The 20,336-nt window shown below is 41.6% G+C and overlaps 3 protein-coding genes and 1 long non-coding RNA gene across 4 annotated transcripts; 2 read left to right on the forward strand and 2 right to left on the reverse strand.

Moving 5' to 3' along the window:
- Positions 1–553: 553 nt before the first annotated feature.
- On the reverse strand, positions 554–7,753 carry LOC128454260 (gastrula zinc finger protein XlCGF57.1-like). The gene is made up of 2 exons (XM_053437607.1): positions 7,397–7,753; positions 554–3,082 (listed from the first exon to the last, which is right to left on the reverse strand). Exons 1-2 carry the CDS (start codon positions 7,725–7,727, stop codon positions 1,566–1,568), a joined length of 1,848 nt encoding a protein of 615 aa, XP_053293582.1. The 5' UTR covers positions 7,728–7,753; the 3' UTR covers positions 554–1,565.
- Positions 7,329–12,415, forward strand: LOC128454323 (uncharacterized). Its single transcript, XR_008341621.1, has 3 exons — positions 7,329–7,923; positions 10,800–10,929; positions 11,290–12,415. It is a non-coding gene; the product is annotated as an uncharacterized LOC128454323 (long non-coding RNA).
- On the forward strand, positions 8,864–9,549 carry LOC128454315 (transmembrane protein 14C-like). The gene is made up of 3 exons (XM_053437679.1): positions 8,864–9,021; positions 9,271–9,372; positions 9,449–9,549. The coding sequence occupies exons 1-3, from the start codon at positions 8,946–8,948 to the stop codon at positions 9,538–9,540; spliced, it is 270 nt and encodes an 89-aa protein (XP_053293654.1). The 5' UTR covers positions 8,864–8,945; the 3' UTR covers positions 9,541–9,549.
- A 1,306-nt stretch (positions 12,416–13,721) lies between the features above and the next one.
- On the reverse strand, positions 13,722–19,788 carry LOC128454267 (gastrula zinc finger protein XlCGF57.1-like). Its single transcript, XM_053437621.1, has 2 exons — positions 19,457–19,788; positions 13,722–16,053 (listed from the first exon to the last, which is right to left on the reverse strand). The coding sequence occupies exons 1-2, from the start codon at positions 19,764–19,766 to the stop codon at positions 14,789–14,791; spliced, it is 1,575 nt and encodes a 524-aa protein (XP_053293596.1). The 5' UTR covers positions 19,767–19,788; the 3' UTR covers positions 13,722–14,788.
- Between the last annotated feature and the right edge of the window lie 548 nt (positions 19,789–20,336).

Consider the following 20,336-nt stretch of genomic DNA (forward strand, 5'->3'; position numbering starts at 1 on the left):
CTTGGGAGGTGTTTCAGGCACGTCCAGTGGGGAGGAGACCTCGGGGAAGACCCAGGACTAGGTGGAGAGATTATATCTCAACACTGGCCTGGGAACGCCTCGGGATCCCCCCGTCAGAGCTGGTCAATGTGGCCCGGGAAAGGGAAGTCTGGGGCCCCCTGCTTGAGCTGCTCCCCCCGCGACCCGACCCCGGATAAGCGGATGACGATGTGATGATGAGATGAGACGCTTCGAAGCCTCGACAAGGGAGGACCCATCACTAGTGAGCACCACCCGCTGTACTTTTGGGTGCTAAGCACCTGTAAAGGGGGGGTTGGTTTCTTTGGTGCCACTGATAGTCCTTGTTGATCCCTGTGTTGCTTTGTTTAAATAAATACTTTCTTTGCCTTATATCGTGTCATGGTTTCTGTGTGACTGCACCCTCAATTCCCCAGACCTGTTGCATTTCTGTTACTTCCTACCCCGAGCCACCAGTGGGCGTAACAGAAACACATTCAATACATAAAGGAGAACACACACACACTGTCATTGAATCTCACAAACCAAGACACCATTGTCTTAAAACAAACACATTTAATCATATTAACTAATTAAGAACACACATTCATACTGTGCAAGGAACACAATTTAACCTTAAAATGACATAAGGACTTTATGAAAAATAGATACATTTTGTAGAAATCAGTAGAAACACGATTTATAAACACTGATTTGAAAGATTTATATTTTCTGAGACATAAAAACGGTTAATAGTCTACTTAAAAGACCCATCGCTTGCCCATTTTACAACAGTCGATATGGTTCCTAGAGGTCTTAATGAAATGTCTGTAGCATATTTTGGTCAAAATACCACAAGGATCATTTAAAACCGCACCCTTTTTACCCTGTCTAAAACAGCCCTCCTCAGATTGACCTGTTTTGAGTGCCCCCCCTTCACGAGATACAAGCGCCCAGATTTGTAACTATCTATTACCTCTGTAGAAATATGGCTAGTGGAGACGAAGAGGACAATCTTTCAACCTTATTGTTTTTGAACCAGAGTCAGGTGGGCCGAAGCCTGGCTGCCAGAGCCCCAGCGCCGCCCAGCAGTTGGAGCTGGAGCTGGCGCAGCAGCATCCTTCCACACTGCTGAGTCGACGTTTAGAGGTGTCCCAGGGGTCTCCGCCTTGACCATCAGCATGTTTATGCGGCCACTTAGATGTCTGACGGGTAGCAGCAAGCTGGTCCAAGGCATGGTTGGAAAATGACGTACTTTTAGGCCGTACTGCCGTCTCGTTTCTGACAAAGGAACCACAACAAATCGCAGGAGTTGTTTTTTTCCAAAGTTTTTGGGACGGTAGACATGCCAGATACCCAAATTAACGTGTAGAAGCACTACAAAAGTGGAATTTTCATAATATGTCCCCTTTAAAACAGTGAACTATGAATATGTATAATATGAATATTTGCTCATAGTTCTTAATAAATACCTGATGCAAAGGTTGCATTTGAATCACTTCTCTCCTTCATGAATCCTCACGTCTCGTACAGTATGACCGAATCTTAAATCTTTTACCACACTCAGATCAACTAAACGATTTCTCTCCTGTATGACTCATCATATGTGTCTTTAGATTGCCTCTTTGGGTATATCTTTTACCACACTCAGGGCAGCTAAACGGTTTCTTTTCTGTATGATTCATCACATGTTTATTTAGACTGCTCCTATGGCTAAATCCTTTACCACACTCAGGGCAACTAAACGGTTTCTCTCCTGTATGAATCCTCATGTGTATATTTAGATTGCCCCTTTCGATAAATCCTTTACCACACTCAGAGCAGCTAAACGGTTTCTCTCCTGTATGAATCTTCAAATGTGTATTTAGATTGCACCTATGAGTAAATCTTTTACCACACTCAGAACAACTAAACTGTTTCTCTCCTGTATGAATCCTCATATGTTTAAGTAGATTGCCCTTTTCGGTATATCTTTTATCACACTCAGGGCAACAAAACGGTTTTTCTCCTGTATGAATCATCATATGTGTAATTAGACCGCCCCTTCTGTGAAATCTTTTACCACACTCAGGGCAGCTAAACGGTTTCTTTCCTGTATGATTCATCATATGTGTCTTTAGATTGCCCCTTTCGATAAATCCTTTACCACACTCAGAGCAGCTAAACGGTTTCTCTCCTGTATGAATCCTCATATGTGTATTTAGATTGCCCTTTTCGATAAATCCTTTACCACACTCAGAGCAGCTAAACGGTTTCTCTCCTGTATGAATCCTCATATGTGTATTTAGATGGCACCTATGGGTAAATCTTTTACCACACTCAGAACAACTAAACGGTTTCTCTCCTGTATGAATCCTCATATGTTTAAGTAGATTGCCCCTTTCGGTATATCTTTTATCACACTCAGGGCAACTAAACGGTTTTTCTCCTGTATGAATCATCATATGTGTAATTAGACCACCCTTTCTGTTAAATCTTTTACCACACTCAGAGCAACTAAACTGTTTCTCTCCTGTATGAATCCTCATATGTCTATTTAGATTGGACCCTTTGTTAAATCTTTTATCACACTCGCAGCAACTAAAAAGTTTTTTTTCTGTCTTACATCCCATATCACTTAGAGGCTGTTTGTTATTTCTTGTATTTAAATCAGCCTGAGTTTCCCTGGTCTCCATCAATTCATCCTCACTGACTTCAGTCTCAGAAGAGTCTTCAGTCTTGTCTTCAGGACCTGGTTGTAAACGTCCATCAGGAGCTGAGTTCCTGGCTTGTTCTTGTCCTCCGAAGTCTGCTCTGTTCTCCGTCATCTCACTTGGATGAAGCTTTGACGATTTAAGTTTCTCTTCATCTTCTTCACTCTTCACAGCGACAGGAGTCAATGTGAACTTGATATCAGCCTCCTCCAGTCCTTTAAGCTGCTGTCCATCCTGATCGGTCCACGGTTCCTCCTGTTCCTCTTTAATGTGGGGGAGCTCTGGGTCCTCTTTAATGCGGGGGGTCTCTAGGTCCTCCTGGTTCACAAGGGGGCTCCACTGCTGCTCCTCAGAGGGAACCTCTTCTTTATTCACCATCCGGTGCTGGACGTCTGAAGGACACAATGAAACACAAATACACACGTTTATCATTTCAGAGTTTCCTGAAGTGTTTTGAAAAACCTGTGTTGTGTCATTTAAAGTCGACTGTTGTGATTTTTGAACGATCACATTCAGGAAGTAGAGATGTTGAGGTCGTTTACAGTTGGTGTTACAACTAGGGATGGGCATAATTCATCGATAAAACGAATGCATGCTCTGTTGCGTGGTGTGAGTCTTGAAGGAATGCAATGGATTTCGCTACTTGGCAGCAATTACACATTCGACCACAGGGGGGCAATGTTTAAAAAAAACACCACAGGACTACTCAGTTACCTGAGAGTTAACGTGTATTTCAAAAGTAAACATGAGCAGGTCACGGCGAAGTGTAGCGTGGGACCATTTTGATTTTAAAAATGACTTTGTTCACTGCCAACACTGTGAAGCTGTGTGTAAGTACAACTCGGCTACGACACAAATGATGTACCACTTGAACAACGCATATCCGACCCTGGTTAGTGGCGTTGCATCCTGCTCTCGGTGTTAGCACGGAGGAGCTGCGATGCACAAAGAGCAGAGAAAATTAACCAACGGATCTGCAAGTTCATCGAGATGGATATACAACCCTAAAGTATTGTTGAGGGTGAAGGTTTTCGGCAACGGATAAACTTACTGGAAACAAAGAAAAAAAAACGAGGGTCAGTTGTGTTTATGAGCACCGGCTTCTAGCTGTCGGCTCTGCTGCTTAAGACTACAGCAGCGCATATTTTCTAGTGTAACCATTGAACGGATCCCGTTTAACTGCCACAATAGTTCATCTTGTAATGACCGGTTTCATCAATATGAGTCGTCCTCCGTGATGGACACATAACATTTGTGTCTATGTACAGCAGTGTTCATTTCGTTGACAAAAACTATGACGAAAAATATTCGTTAACAAACTTTTTTCCATGACGAAGACGAGACGAAAACGGATCTTTGAAAATAAAAACTATGACTAAATCTATTTTAACTCTCGTTGACAAGACGAGACGAAAATGTTGGTGGTTGACTAAGTCACAATAATTTATAACATCATCGTATCAGGCCGTCATGAAGTATCAGGAGCGGGCGAGTGAGTGTGTGTCTCTGTGTGTGTGTGTGCCCCAGATAGCGCAGCGGTCCCGAGGCTCCGCCCCTCGCCCCGCTCACTCGCTCAGAGACACAGTGAGATCAGAGCTCGTTCACGTGAAGGAGCCGCTCGCTGACTCACCGGCTGCTTCTTAACTATGGAAACAGTGAAAACACAGAGTTTCTCTGGTCTCAGCTGCTCAGAGATCAGCGCAGCAGCTTCTTGATCAGAGCAGAAGCTGCAGTGGGTTTGTACCGAGCTTACGTTTCTGTGTCCGCCTCCAGCCTGACCTGCTCTCACTTTTTGTTTTCACATTTAAAACTAAATATATATTTTAAGCTATTAGGCTGCAGCTATATGTTTTTATTTATTTCAAAATAGGGCACTTCTTATTTCATACATTTTCCACAAATATGAGGAGGACTCAAATAGCCCTACAAATTTCTGTGTTTAATTTTATTTAATTTACTCTTATGAAAGTAATGGTTGCCGACCCCTGCTATAGACTTATGCTGGTAGGGATATCTAATGGACAACCTAAGTACTGCAAGCTAGACTATTATGCAGTTTTAGACACAACACAGGGTCCCTGGGCCTGAGAAGGGAAGAAAATGAGTTTAGTGTGGCTACTAAATGTGACTAAAACTAGACTAAAATGTAAATCGTTTTCGTCGACAAAAACTAAACTAAAATGTAATTTGTTTTCGTCGACTAAAACTAAGAAGGATAAAAATGACTAAATGAGACTAAAACTAATATGCGTAGTAATGTAGACAACGGGCTACAGACCGGTTTCAGCAATATGAGTTGTCCACAGTGATGGACATATAATATGTGTGTCTATGTAGAGCTTGCTGAGAAACATGTGCGCACGGGCCGTCTACAAATAACACCGAAAAGAGAAATTACAAAAATATTCAATAACATCACTCTTATACTGTATATTCTCACCAAAATCACCTCACAGGTCCACGGAGCCCGGCTGACTATGCTACAGTACTAACTTTGGGGAAAAGTGATTTGTATAATTTTGGGAAATATTACATTACATTACATGTCATTTGGCTGACGCTTTTGTCCAAAGCGACTTACAACTATTACACTCAACATTTATGAGGGGCCATTTAGGGGTTCAGTATCTTGCCAAGGACACTTCGGCATGCAGATGGGGAAGAGTGGAATTTGAACCAGCAACCTTCTTGTTGCAAAACCACCACTCTACCACCTAGGCCACACCGTCTATATTCATTATGAAAACTATTCAATAACCTCACCTTAACTCTTACATATTCTCACCAAAATCATTACACAGGTCCAGCGTCCCCTGATGGCTATGCTACAGTACAGTGCTACAGAAAGTGAATTGGCCCCAACTACACATCAAACACATAGGAGACCCTTGATGGTTTTACGAAACAACAGAAAATCTCCCAATTTTGTTGAATTTTAATCAGAATCTCTTTTGTTGAGAATATACAGTATTACAGTGAAGTTATTGAATATTTTCCATAATAAATATTTACCAAAATGATTAAAAACACAATTTTTCAACATTAAGTACTGTATCAAAGCCATCAGGAGATGCTCGACCTGTGACATGATTTTGGTGCCAATGTACAGTATTAGACCGAAGTTATTGAATAATATTCATGATAAATATTTCCAAAAATTATGATTTTTTTTTAACTTTGTACTGTAGCAGAGTCAGCAGGACTCGCTGGAACTGTGAGGTGATTTTGGTGAGAATATTGTAACACATAATATCTATAAATTATATTATAAAAGTAATGATATAGATAAACTTGAAATATATTAATATGCATTCAAATGTATACTAAATAGATAAATAGTCCACATTTATGTTGCCCCCATTAAATATTAATAATATAGATTAATATGAATTAAATAAATATAACTGTCTTCTAAATGTATAAATAGATAAATAGTCAATTAAATTATTAAATAAGTGAAACTGGTTCAATTCCATACATGTTATTAACTTAAAACCCATGTAAACAATTTAATGGAGAAATAGTTAAAAGTCTGGTGACCCTTTCCCTTTAAGGGCGCTTTCCCCTTTAAGAGAATTGGCCCTGCGCAGGTGAGGGTAACGAGAAAGATTAGAAAAGGCAAAATAGGGGGGAAGACACAAGACCACGAGAGGAGAAAGAAATAGGAAAGAGAAGAAGAAGTTTGACTGCTGAAATCAAGTGTAAAAAGATATGCGAGACCTGAAAGGAATGCAAAAAGTTTGTTGTGCATCGATAGTGCATCGCATATTTGAAGAGGTTCTGTGATCAGGCGAACCTGCGAGGAGACACCTGTGTGTTTGCGCGTTGGAGCAACAGACACGCAGCACGGACAAGATGGCGAGCTAGGAAGACCGGCGGAGTCCGTTTTTTAAAAGGGCTGAAGCGAGCATCCCCTGAACTCGACTTGACTTCTGCCATTGCCCGGATTGGACGTTGGATACTCACTGCCAGAGTGGTAGGAGTATCAGTATTTTCTTTATATTTTTTAATTGAACTGAATAGACTTCAGGCGGAACTTTATTATTTATTTTTGAAAAGACAATCACAACGAACTAACAAGAGAATAAGGGAAGAAGAGTGAGCTCCACTCATCCAAACCCTTCTTTTATTGTTTGAAGTGTATATATGTTTATTGAGTTCATTATGTTTATAATATATTTTTTTTATTGTCTTTTTGTGTGTTTAGTAAAGTGCCGACTTAAATTTAAAGTACCTGGTCTCTAGCTTATTTTTTATGCTTTAACCCCACTCATCAGAACCTAGGACTAGTCCAGTATTTTGTGTATTAGAGGTAAATGCTATAATATACAGTATTATTAAATATTTTTGTGCTATCTCTTTTCGGTGTTGCACTTTGTAGACGGTCCCTGCGCACTCGTTTCTCATGTTATGTGTCCATCACGGAGGACGACTCGTATTGATGAAAACAGCCTGTAGCCTGTTGTCCACATTACTACGTGGGGATTATGCAGCGTGTCCAGACTTTCTGTTTCAGACATGATCAACACAGCAGCAGGTTTTCTGAACAGACTCATTCACAACAGCATCAAATCCTCCTCATTATTCAGGTGAGAGGAGGAGCAGTCGGGTGCAAGCAGACACAGACAGGAAGTGACGTGTTAACTCTGCTGCTCGGGCTGATGCTAGCTAACGCTAGCATGTGAGCGGTTCCTCTAGGGACTGACCTGCTCTGTGCAGCCGGACTACGGGCTGCATCGCGGCATCGAGCAGCCTCCTCTGTCGGCAGATCTCCCGCTCGGACCGCCCCACTCGATCCTCGTACTCTAACAAGGTTTCCTCAAGCCCCGCGAGGATCTGTTCCCCCGCCGCCGCGAGCCGCTCGGTGAGCATCGCTCTCAGCTCCGGGACTTGATCCTTTCCTCCTCCTTTCTCCACCTGCAGCAGGAAGTCTTCAGCGGCAGCGCTGATCAGCTCATGTACCGACACCCGCAGCAGCTGCACGGCGGACATGTTCCTCCTCTCCTCACTCTGAGTCTCTGAGGGGACAAAGACCATATGACAAAGACAGACAGCGACAGGAAACAGAGACTCCGAGCTCCGAGTCAGCAGCGACCCCTGTTGAACTGGAGGACGAAGAGGAAACAAAAGTACTAATACTGCACAGAAGAAATACTCTGTTACAAGTACTAAAGTACAAGCAACGAAATAAACTTAACCAATCGTGGAAGAAGTATTCGGATCATTCATTGAGGTAAAAGTACTAAGACAGTAAAGTAATATTCCATTACAAGTAAAAGTACTAAGACAGTGAAGTAGAAATACTCAAAAATAAACAACATTTTCTAGGACTAAGAAGCAGCACCGAACGGGCCAGAGGACATGCATTTTGAAACGTTGCATGCGTTTCATTTTCACACTGATCAGTAGGTGGCGCTATGAACCTGAGGAAATATTGACTCATAGAGCTGTTCAGGTTTGGTCTCTGATCATGAGACAGAAGTTTGGTGGTGATAGGACAATGCACAGTGGAGTTATGACAATATTGTCTCCTGTGGCGAAGGATGAACCTTGGCCGTATCTCAATGTTTACACGGTTTGAGGAAATGTCTCAATTTTGAGAGAGAGACGTCACCTTTGCAAGACAAAGGTGATAGAGATTCCTTAGATCTTTGATCACTGACACTCACTGCAGGAGTGGAATTGTTTGTTGACGGGGGGCGCCTGTGAAATAAAATCCTTCCAATTTCAATATGGCCTCCCACTGTATCTTACTGTACGGTGCTCGGGCCCTGATAAATAAAAATAATCAGGCGTTGAATTATTGATAAAGAGCAGGAGAAATAAATACACATTTGTTTCACTCTATTTAATCTATTTTCCCTTATTGGTGTTTATCAATGTTCAATTCCCCCCAGTCTTTAAAAGAAAGAGGAAAAAGTAAATGACAAATTAATGTGTTATCAGTCGATACAGAATAAGTTCTTTCTTGTTCTTATATTGATAAAGCTCTTGATTAAAAATGGTTTGAGTCTTTCCATCTCCAAATAAAAAACAAGTTGAATGAAGAATATAACATTTAATCATCTGAACCAATATTTGCTGTGTGTATATGTGTTTTAAAACCTTCTCTGGCTCACTGTTAGAGCAAACGTTTATTTTAAAATTCTTCCGCAAGACTCCGGTAGAAGTCCGGTAGAGGCGTTCGAACGAGATCTGATTCTTGTTCCAGGTCTAGATCGGATTCCACTTGTGATTCTGTTCCTAGTTGTGGTCATGGCTCTGGACTGGATTGGGTTCAGTTATGCTGTTCTGGTGTCAGTGGGGGGAGTCATTGGTTTTGTGAAAGCAGGTAAGAGAGACACACTGAGAGTTACATGAATAACTTCACTTTAAATAACTTGTATTCACAAACTGAACATAGTAAAATGGCGGTGGAATATTTAGCAGAGCAGCTAAATTAAAGATCAGTGTTCCTAATAAACTGGCCAATGTGTGTTCACTTTAGAAAATCCTATTCCAAAGTAAAAGCTGCTCATAAAAAGAAAGTGAATCGATTAATTTCAAAATAAAAGCTAGCCAGGTTGTGTGTGCTCCTCAGGCAGCGTCCCCTCCCTGGCCGCCGGGCTCCTGTTCGGTCTGTTGGCCGCGGTCGGTGCTTATCTTACATCTCAGAATCCGAAGAATGTGTGGCTGTCGCTGGGTGAGCTCGTGAAGTCTGTTGATCTGGGTCAGTGCGAGTTCACAAATACGCGTCTCCCTCCGCTGATGAAACACAGGCACCTCTGGAACTCTCACTGTGGTGATGGGCCTGAGATTCATCAACTCAGGGAAGTTCATGCCAGCGGGTTTAATGACTTTATTCAGGTGAAACACCGTCATGAAGATTAAAGACTTTAAATGACTTGAACCAAGAACGCCTCGAGGCAGTTTCTTTTAATCTGGTACAAACATTCACTTGGACGTTGACCTCGAGAATTTAAAGGGGAGATATTATGCCCATTTCACCACAGTTGATATGGTTCCTTAGGGTCTTAATGAAATGTCTGTTAAAAAAATTGGTCAAAATACCACAAGGATCATTTAAAACAGCACCCTTTTTACCCTGTCTAAAACAGCCTTCCTCAGATTGACCTGTTTTGAGTGCCCCCCCCCCCCCATCCCCGCCCCCCTCTCAACAACAACCCACCCCCCCTCTCACCCCCGACACACACACAGACACACACGCACACACATCTTAAATCTCCCCTTAGCATATTTAAGGTTGTTAAAATCATTTTAAGTCACTGTCCTACACATATATTTCTGTATCCATTAGTTGTGTTTCTTCATTGAAGTTACAATTTTCAAACTATTACACCTTCTGATAAAGATGTACATTATTTAAATACATGCATTAGATATGTGTGTATACATATGGGGCTGCTATGACATGTAGACCGACTATGACGTCTATTCTGGTCGTATTCCCATTCAACGCACTCTATCGTAGTTTCTTACATAGAGGAACCACAATAAATCGCGGGAGTTGTTTTTTTCCAGAGTTTTGACGGTTGACATGCCAGAGTCTGGAACTGCTCTGGTTGCTGGACACAAAAAACCACAAGGCGTTAATAGTACCTCAACCCTTTTATAATGTCGTTATAAATTTTTTCTGCTTGTACAAATTCACCTCATCAAAATCATCTTTGCTCCCTTGTAAACAAACCATCACAGCTAATTGTGTTTAAACCTGTTGTGTACTTTAATAAGAAAATATACTGTATATCTGAACTTTTGCATTGAAATAAGACACATTCGCTCACTACAAAAATAATTACTTTGTCTACTATTTAAAGAAATACAGATCTAACATTCACTCTCTTGTATAAACGGAGTCAATACTGCTGATATAAACAGTTTGGGAGTAGAAGCCACTTGCGTTTATTTCAACCACATCTTTTAAACATTTACATTTGCAGCGAATCTGTTTGTTTCAGACCAACATTTATCAAGTGTCTAAAACAATCTCAACACTAAATTATATAACAAGCTTTCAATATACACAATTCTGTGAAACAAAGAATACTAAAATGACAGTTACCTGCTGAGCTGCCGATCATCCACTGACCAACCGCTGTCGTCCCACAGAAGCTGGAACCTCCCACGCTCCTCGTGGAAGTGAACACCTCGACCCGGCTGATGTGCCTCGCCGTGTGGAAACATTCATCGGTGCAGCCGCCCGCTGAGGAACCAGCAGCTGCGGCGACGACATCCGAAGGTGACGACCGGACGTTCATCTCACAGGATCATTGTGTTGTCAAAGAGAAACCAGACACGAGCTGGGACAGGGAGTTTTTTGTGTTAAGGGGGTGAAATGAGAACATCATGATCTCAACCTTTACACTCACCTGAGCTTGTCTCCACTCAGCTGTTCGTATTTATAGTCAATGCAGCTTGAGGTTGAATATATGAATATTTACAGTGTACACAAGAAAACAAGCTACCAACAAGATATTTTCTAGAACAACATGGATTCATGTTTAATTCTCTTCCACTAAATAACTACAATGCCTCTATATTTCACGTCCTGGTTCTGTCTGTGTCTCGTTAACACTCATCTGCCGCCCTCTTTCCACAGAACTCGCTCGAGAGCTTTCAAAGACCAAGAGAGTTCGAATTGTGACGGAAGTAGTCGTTCTGGAAGACGAGAGCAACCAGACAAAGAAGAAGAAAAAGGACGTTGGAAAATGAAATGAGCAGCAATAAAAAAAACATCTTTCAAAAATGTAAATGCACTATTTTATATATTTGAACTTTTTTCTTTGTTGAACATGCAGATACCTGTAATGGACACTGGGAGGTTGGATATTTGTTAGATATCATTAGATTCCAGTTATCCAGCCGTCGTCCTGACTAGTCTCACTAAGAGTTACTATTTATATCAGAAGACTCACTAACCCACATAAAAGGTTTTCTTGAGTGTCCCCAAGTTAAGCGCAGAAACCTGTGTCTGTGTTTGCTCAGGTTCACCTGCAGATTCTAACTCGTCTGTCGTTCTTTTCAGAATCAGGTCTGGTTCCTTTCCAGGTTCAATTCAATTAAAAAACAATTAAACATTAAAATTAAAATTTCTACAATTTCTAGAACTGCAAAGCAGCACTGAACAGGCCCGAACACATGCATTTTGAAGAGTGGCATGTGTTTTACTCATGCCACTCACGCTTCACTTCCTGCTTCCGTCACGTGATGTCGATCCTTGCCTGCTAATTGCTCATTAGATTAAATATGTTTGTTTTGAATCACTGCCCTATGATCTGTTGTTTTATATAGAACTGTGATCTACTGAGTCCAGTATCACACAGATTGACCAACGGACCCAAACCATCCCAGTATAAGCACATCAAAATAATTATCTTAAATGTTATAGATTGGGGACATCACAGCTGTCCCTGAATTTAACAATCCTGCTGTTTGACATTTATCGTCATCCATGTCAACGAGGGCTCCTCCGCCATCGCTGCTTCACTGTCTGTGTGTGTGAGTGTAATGCTGCGTTCCAGACGACTCGTACTTCAGATAATCTGACCTGAAATGGCCCAGTTCCAACTTCACGTCAAACGTAACAAACATGTCTGACTGTGAGAAGCTGATTAATTTGTCTCGTGATGAGACAATTCAACTGTAGCCAGTGCAGCCTCTGTTCATACAGAAACAAAGAGGAGGAGGACAACGCCATTATCTTGTTATGAGACTTTGATTCTTGGAAACTGTTACGAACCCTGTTCTTTATGTCCTGTATGTATACATGTATTGTGTTCTGTTTTGTGTTGTTGTTTTGTCTCCTCCTCCTGGTTGAGTGGTGATGCCTGCAGGGACCTGAAGGGGGAGCTCAGGGGCAGGACTCGTTAGTGAAGTGGCGAAGCATCATGGCCCCTCATCTCAGCTGTTTCCAATAATAAAATCACGACACCTGGTCCAGATCTCCAATCAACGCTTCCCCTTTAAATAGTCCTTTGGTTTTTGTAAGTGAAAGGAGGCTGTTTGGGTTGAGCTGTGGCAGAGCTCTGATGGTTTTTGTTTGGTCTAGCTTGGGTGTTTGCTGGTACACTGATTTAGTTTTACCTGTATTATTTAAGTTGTTAGCCGCCTACTTTTGTTTTGTCTTTGTCTTTGTTTTTTTTGTTGTGCGCACAGGGACAACGAGGACAGGTAAGATACTCCGGGGTCTACATATAACACACACGTAGGTTTACTTCTTGTTAATACCCCAGGTTAGAGTGAGCACTAGTGATGGCGAGATGAAGCTTCATGAAGCTTTCCATCCAATTGGTTCGCTCATGGGCCGGGGCTTCATTTGCTCTACTACGCCATCAAGTGGACACTAAATGTAAATGTAAGTATGACACCATGGCTTTGGTGTGTTAAGCTTTGAATTGAATGAATGAATGATGTTTGTGATACCAATAAAGACATTTTGAACTTTTTATTCAAAAGCAGCTTTTCAACAGTGCTGGGTTTAGAAAATATCCTTTCACAGGGCACAGATGAAGCTGGGGTACAAAGAAAAGATACCGCAAGTTTGAACAAGTTAGGGTATAAATTCAATTTTTCCCCCCAATAATTATTAATAATAAAGAATTTTGAATCGCACACCAAACCAGCAAACCATTTCCTGAATCAGTCACGTGGTTCGGCCGGCTCGCGAGGCTTCGAACGTCAACACAAGCCTCGAAACGCGCTTCATAAAAATCTATCTGAATTACTCGACATACGCTTCGAAGCCTCGACAAGGGAGGACCCATCACTAGTGAGCACCACCCGCTGTACTTTTGGGGGCTAAGCACCTGTAAAGGGGGGGTTGGTTTCTTTGGTGCCACTGAGAGTCCTTGTTGATCCCTGTGTTGCTTTGTTTAAATAAATACTTTCTTTGCCTTATATCGTGTCATGGTTTCTGTGTGACTGCACCCTCAATTCCCCAGACCTGTTGCATTTCTGTTACTTCCTACCCCGAGCCACCAGTGGGTGTAAAAGAAACACATTCAATACATAAAGGAGAACACACACACTGTCATTGAATCTCACAAACACATTTAATCATATTAACTAATTAAAAACACATTCATACTGTGCAAGGAACACAATTTAACCTTAAAATGACATGGACTTTATGAAAAATAGATAAATCAGTAGAAACACGATTTTTAAACACTGATTTTAATGATTTATATTTTCTGAGACATAAAAACGGTTAATAGTCTACTTAAAAGACCCATCGCTTGCCCATTTTACAACAGTCGATATGGTTCCTAGAGGTCGTCATGAAATGTCTGTAGCATATTTTGGTCAAAATACCACAAGGATCATTTAAAACCGCACCCTTCTAAAACAGCCCTCCTCAGATTGACCTGTTTTGAGTGCCTCCCCTTCACGAGATACAAGCGCCCAGATTTGTAACTATCTATTACCTCTGTAGAAATATGGCTAGTGGAGACGAAGAGGACAATCTTTCAACCTTATCGTTTTGAACCAGAGTCAGGTGGGCCGAAGCCTGGCTGCCAGAGCCCCAGCGCCGCACAGCAGTGGGAGCTGGAGCTGGCGCAGCAGCATCCTTCCACACTGCTGAGTCGACGTTTAGAGGTGTCCCGGGGGTCTCCGCCTTTACCATCAGCATGTTTATGCGGCCACTTAGATGTCTGACGGGTAGCAGCAAGCTAACACGCTCCAGCGTCTCCCCTAGTTAGCCGGGGAGCCGGGCCGTCTCTCTCCAGAGCTGGTGAGATGATGGTGGGGGTGGTCCAAGGCATGGTTGGAAAATTACGTACTTTTAGGCCGTACTGCCGTCTCGTTTCTGACAAAGAGGAACCACAACAAATCGCAGGAGTTGTTTTTTTCCAAAGTTTTTGGGACGTTAGACATGCCAGATACCCAAATTAACGTGTAGAAGCACTACAAAAGTGGAATTTTCATAATATGTCCCCTTTAAAACAGTGAACTATGAATATGTATAATATGAATATTTGCTCATAGTTCTTAATAAATACCTGATGCAAAGGTTGCATTTGAATCACTTCTCTCCTTCATGAATCCTCACGTCTCGTAAAGTAGGACCGAATCTTAAATCTTTTACCACACTCAGATCAACTAAACGATTTCTCTCCTGTATGACTCATCATATGTGTCTTTAGATTGCCCCTTTGGGTATATCTTTTACCACACTCAGGGCAACTAAACGGTTTCTCTCCTGTATGAATCCTCATGTGTATATTTAGACCGCCCTTTCTGTTAAATCTTTTACCACACTCAGGGCAGCTAAACGGTTTCTTTCCTGTATGAATCATCATATGTGTAATTAGATCGCCCTTTCTGTTAAATCTTTTACCACACTCAGGGCAGCTAAACAGTTTCTTTCCTGTATGATTCATCACATGTTTATTTAGAGTGCTCCTAAGGCTAAATCCTTTACCACATTCAAAGCAACTAAACAGTTTCTCTCCTGTATGACGCCTCATGTGTGTATTTAGAGCTGACCTTCTGTTAAATCTTTCACTACACTCAGGGCAACAAAACGGTTTTTCTCCTGTATGAATCCTCATATGTGTATTTAGACTGCACTTTTGGGTAAATCTTTTACCACACTCAGAACAACTAAACGGTTTATCTCCTGTATGAATCCTCATATGTTTAAGTAGAACGCTCCTTTCGATATATCTTGTATCACACTCAGGGCAACTAAACGGTTTTTCTCCTGTATGAATCATCATATGTGAATTTAGACTGCACCTTCTGGTAAATCTTTTACCACACTCAGAGCAACTAAACTGTTTCTCTCCTGTATGAATCCTCATATGTCTTTTTAGATTGTACCTTTGGTTAAATTTTGTATCACATTCAGAGCAACTAAACAGGTTTTTTTCTGTCTTACATCCCATATCACTTAGAGGCTGTTTGTTATTTCTTGTATTTAAATCAGTCTGAGTTTCCCTGGTCTCCATCCATTCATCCTCACTGACTTCAGTCTCAGAAGAGTCCCCAGTCTTGTCCTCAGGACCTGGTTGTAAACGTCCATCAGGACCTGAGTTCCTGGCTTGTTCTGGTCCTCCAAAGTCTGCTCTGTTCTCCGTCGTCTCACTGGGATGAAGCTTTGACGATTTAAGTTTCTCTTCATCTTCTTCACTCTTCACAGCGACAGGCGTCAATGTGAACTTGATATCAGCCTCCTTCAGTCCTTGAAGCTGCTGTCCATCCTGATTGGTCCACGGTTCCTCCTGTTCCTCTTTAATGTGGGGGAGCTCTGGGTCCTCTTTAATGTGGGGGGGCTCTAGGTCCTCCTGGTCCACAAGGGGGCTCCACTGCTGCTCCTCAGAGGGAACCTCTTCTTTATTCACCATCAGGTGCTGGACGTCTGAAGGACACAATGAAACACAAATACACACGTTTATCATTTCAGAGTTTCCTAAAGTGTTTTGAAAAACTTTTGTTGTGTCGTTTAATGTCGACTGTTGTGATTTTTGAACGATCACATTCAGGAAGTAGAGATGTTGAGGTCGTTTACAGTTGGTGTTACAACTAGGGATGGGCATAATTAATCGATGATCGATTAATTGAACATTAAGATTTCGATCGATGACTTAGTTTTTTCATCGATAAAACCAATGCATGCTACTTGGCAGCAATTACACATTCGACCATGGGGGAGCAATATTTGAAAAAAACGCACATGAGGAGGTCACGGCGAAGTGTAGCGTGGGACCATTTTTATTTTAAAAATGAATTTGTTCACTGCCAACACTGCGAAGCTGTGTGTAAGTACAACTCGGCTACGACACAAATGATGTACCACTTGAACCACGCATATTGACCCTGGTTAGTGGCGGTGCATCCTGCTCTCGGTCTCAACCTAGCATCAACTCGGTGTTAGCACGGAGGAGCTGCGATGCACAAGGAGCAGAGAAAATTACCCAACAGATCTGCAAGTTCATCGAGATGGATATGCAACCCTAAAATATTGTTGAGGGTGAAGGTTTTCGGCAACGGATAAACTTACTGGAAACAAAGAAAAAAAAAACGAGGGTCAGTTGTGTTTATGAGCACCGGCTTCTGGCTGTCGGCTCCGCTGCTTAAGACTACAGCAACGCATATTTTCTAGTGTAACCATTGAACGGATCCCGTTTAACTGCCACAAATGTTGTTCATCTTGTAATACAGATCTCAATGAGGAAACACACAATATAGGCTATAAATAGTGAATTTTAATATAAAAACATTAATGATTAATCGAAAATCGATTGTTAATACTCCTGACGATCGATTAAGACTAATTAATCGATGCCCATCCGTTGTTATGACGAAGCTTGTAAAGGAAACAGCATCAAACAAAGGGTTTCTGGTAAAAAAGTTTTTAATTTTGAGGCCAAATAAACCAATTAGGTCACTAACCGAGGAGAACAGGGTGAGGGGAGGTTGGGTTGGGTAGAGTTCAGTAAAGTTGGCAAGATATTCACAGATTCAAACGCTGCATAATCCCCACCGTAGTAATGTAGACAACGGGCTACAGACCGGTTTCATCAATATGAGTCGTCCTCCGTGATGGACACATAACATTTGTGTCTATGTAGAGCTTGCTGAGAAACATGGGCGCAGGGACCGTCTACAAATAACACCGAAAAGAGATATTACAAAAGTATTCAATAACAACACTCTTATACTGTATATTCTCACCAAAATCACCTCACAGGTCCAGGGAGTCCGGCTGACTATGCTACAGTACTAACTTTGGGAAAAAGTGATTTTGTATAATTTTGGGAAATATTAATTATGAAAACTATTCAATAAGCTCACCTTAACTCCTTTATATTCTCACCAAAATCATTACACAGGTCCAGCGTCAACTGATGGCTATGCTACAGTACAGTGCTACAGAAAGTGTATTGGCCCCAACTACACACAGAACACATAGGAGACACTTGATGGTTTTGCGAAACAGAAAATCTCCCAATTTTGTTGAATTTTAATCAGAATCTCTTTTGTTGAGAATATACAGTATTACAGTGAAGTTATTGAATATTTTCCATAATAAATATTTCCCAAAGTAAAAAATTTCGAAATTAAGTACTGTATCATAGCCATCAGGAGATGCTCGACATGTGACATGTCTTTGGTGGCAATGTACATTGTTAGACCGAAGTTATTGAATAGTACTCATAATAAATATTTCCACAAATTATATTATTTTTTTTACTTTGTACTGTAGCAGAGTCAGCAGGACTCGCTGGACCTGTGAGGTGATTTTGGTGAGAATATTGTAACACATAATATCTATAAATTATATTATAAAAGTAATGATATAGATAAACTTGAAATATATTAATATGCATTCAAATGTATACTAAATAGATAAATAGTCCACATTTATGTTGCCCCCATTAAATATTAATAATATAGATTAATATGAATTAAATAAATATAACTGTCTTCTAAATGTATAAATAGATAAATAGTCAATTAAATTATTAAATAAGTGAAACTGGTTCAATTCCATACATGTTATTAACTTAAAACCCATGTAAACAATTTAATGGAGAAATAGTTAAAAGTCTGGTGACCCTTTCCCTTTAAGGGCGCTTTCCCCTTTAAGAGAATTGGCCCTGCGCAGGTGAGGGTAACGAGAAAGATTAGAAAAGGCAAAATAGGGGGGAAGACACAAGACCACGAGAGGAGAAAGAAATGGGAAAGAGAAGAAGAAGTTTGACTGCTGAAATCAAGTGTAAAAAGATATGTGAGACCTGAAAGGAATGCAAAAAGTTTGTTGTGCATCGATAGTGCATCGCATATTTGAAGAGGTTCTGTGATCAGGCGAACCTGCGAGGAGACACCTGTGTGTGTGCGCGTTGGAGCAACAGACACGCAGCACGGACAAGATGGCGAGCTAGGAAGACCGGCGGAGTCCGTTTTTTAAAAGGGCTGAAGCGAGCATCCCCTGAACTCGACTTGACTTCTGCCATTGCCCGGATTGGACGTTGGATACTCACTGCCAGAGTGGTAGGAGTATCAGTATTTTCTTTATATTTTTGAATTGAACTGAAAGGACTTCAGGCGGAACTTTATTATTTATTTTTGAAAAGACAAATCACAACGAACTAACAAGAGAATAAGGGAAGAAGAGTGAGCTCCACTCATCCAAACCCTCCTTCATTTATTGTTTGAATTGTGTTTATATAGTTCATTATGTTTATAATATATATTTTTATTGTCTTGTTGTATAAATGTGTTTAGTAAAGTGCCGGCTTAAATTTAAAGTACCTGGTCTCTGGCTCATTTTTTATGCTTTCACCCCACTCCTTAGAACCTAGGACTAGTCCAGTATTTTGTGTATTAGAGGTAAATGCTACAATATACAGTATTAGAGTGATGTTATTAAATATTTTTGTACTATCTCTTTTCGGTGTTGCACTTTGTAGACGGTCCCAGCGCACTCGTTTCTCAGCAAGCTGTACATAGACACCAATGTTATGTGTCCATCACGGAGGACGACTCGTATTGATGAAAACTGGCCTGTAGCCCGTTGTCCACATTACTACGTGGGGATTATGCAGCGTGTCCAGACTTTCTGTTTCAGACATGATCAACACAGCAGCAGGTTTTCTGAACAGACTCATTCACAACAGCATCAAATCCTCCTCATTATTCAGGTGAGAGGAGGAGCAGGCGGGTGCAAGCAGACAGAGACAGGAAATGACGTGATAACTCTGCTGCTCGGGCTGATGCTAGCTAACGCTAGCATGTAAGCGGTTCCTCTCGGGACTGACCTGCTCTGTGAAGCCGGACTACGGGCTGCATCGCGGCATCGAGCAGCCTCCTCTGGCGGCAGATCTCCCGCTCGGACCGCCCCACTCGGTCCTCAAGGCCCGCGAGGATCTGTTCCCCCGCCGCCGCGAGCCGCTCGGTGAGCATCGCTCTCAGCTCCGGGACTTGATCCTTTCCTCCTCCTTTCGCCACCTGCAGCAGGACGTCTTCAGCGGCAGCGCTGATCCGCTCATGTACCGACACCCGCAGCAGCTGCACGGCGGACATGTTCCTCCTCTCCTCACTCTGAGTCTCTGAGGGGACAAAGACCATATGACAAAGACAGACAGCGACAGGAAACAGAGACTCCGAGCTGCGAGTCAGCAGCGACCCCTGTTGGACTGGAGGACGAAGAGGAAACAAAAGTACTAATACTGCACAGAAGAAATACTCTGTTTCAAGTACTTGTTAAACAAGTACTAAAGTACAAGCAACGAAATAAACTTAACCAATGGTGGAAGAAGAATTCGGATCATTCACTGAGGTAAAAGTACCAAGACAGTAAAGTAAAATTCCATTACACGTAAAAGTACTAAGACAGTGAAGTAGAAATACTCAACAATTAAAGTAAACAAACTCCGACAGTAAAACCAAAAATAAACAACATTTTCTAGGACTAAAAAGCAGCACTGAACGGGTCCGAGGACATGCATTTTGAAACGTTGCTGCATGTGTTTCATTTTCACACTGATCAGTAGGTGGCGCTATGACCCTGAGGAAATATTGACTCATAGAGCTGTTCAGGCTTGGTCTCTGATCATGAGACAGAAGTTTGGTGGTGATAGGACAATGCACAGTGGAGTTATGACATATCTCCGTCTCCTTTGGCGAAGGATAAACCTC

This window comes from Pleuronectes platessa, chromosome 13, assembly GCF_947347685.1.
Source record: "Pleuronectes platessa chromosome 13, fPlePla1.1, whole genome shotgun sequence".
Taxonomy (NCBI): Eukaryota; Metazoa; Chordata; class Actinopteri; order Pleuronectiformes; family Pleuronectidae; genus Pleuronectes; species Pleuronectes platessa.

Excerpts from the sequence above, each read along its gene's own strand:
- LOC128454260 (XM_053437607.1), bottom strand. The coding sequence starts at position 7,727 with ATGGTCTTTGTCCCCTCAGAGACTCAGAGTGAGGAGAGGAGGAACATG. Across the intron at positions 3,083-7,396 it reads AGTCCGGCTGCACAGAGCAG|ACGTCCAGCACCGGATGGTG; the intron begins GTCAGTCCCTAG and ends TGTGTCCTTCAG.
- LOC128454315 (XM_053437679.1), top strand. The coding sequence starts at position 8,946 with ATGGCTCTGGACTGGATTGGGTTCAGTTATGCTGTTCTGGTGTCAGTG. Across the intron at positions 9,022-9,270 it reads CATTGGTTTTGTGAAAGCAG|GCAGCGTCCCCTCCCTGGCC; the intron begins GTAAGAGAGACA and ends TGTGCTCCTCAG. Across the intron at positions 9,373-9,448 it reads GAATGTGTGGCTGTCGCTGG|GCACCTCTGGAACTCTCACT; the intron begins GTGAGCTCGTGA and ends GATGAAACACAG.
- LOC128454267 (XM_053437621.1), bottom strand. The coding sequence starts at position 19,766 with ATGGTCTTTGTCCCCTCAGAGACTCAGAGTGAGGAGAGGAGGAACATG. Across the intron at positions 16,054-19,456 it reads AGTCCGGCTTCACAGAGCAG|ACGTCCAGCACCTGATGGTG; the intron begins GTCAGTCCCGAG and ends TGTGTCCTTCAG.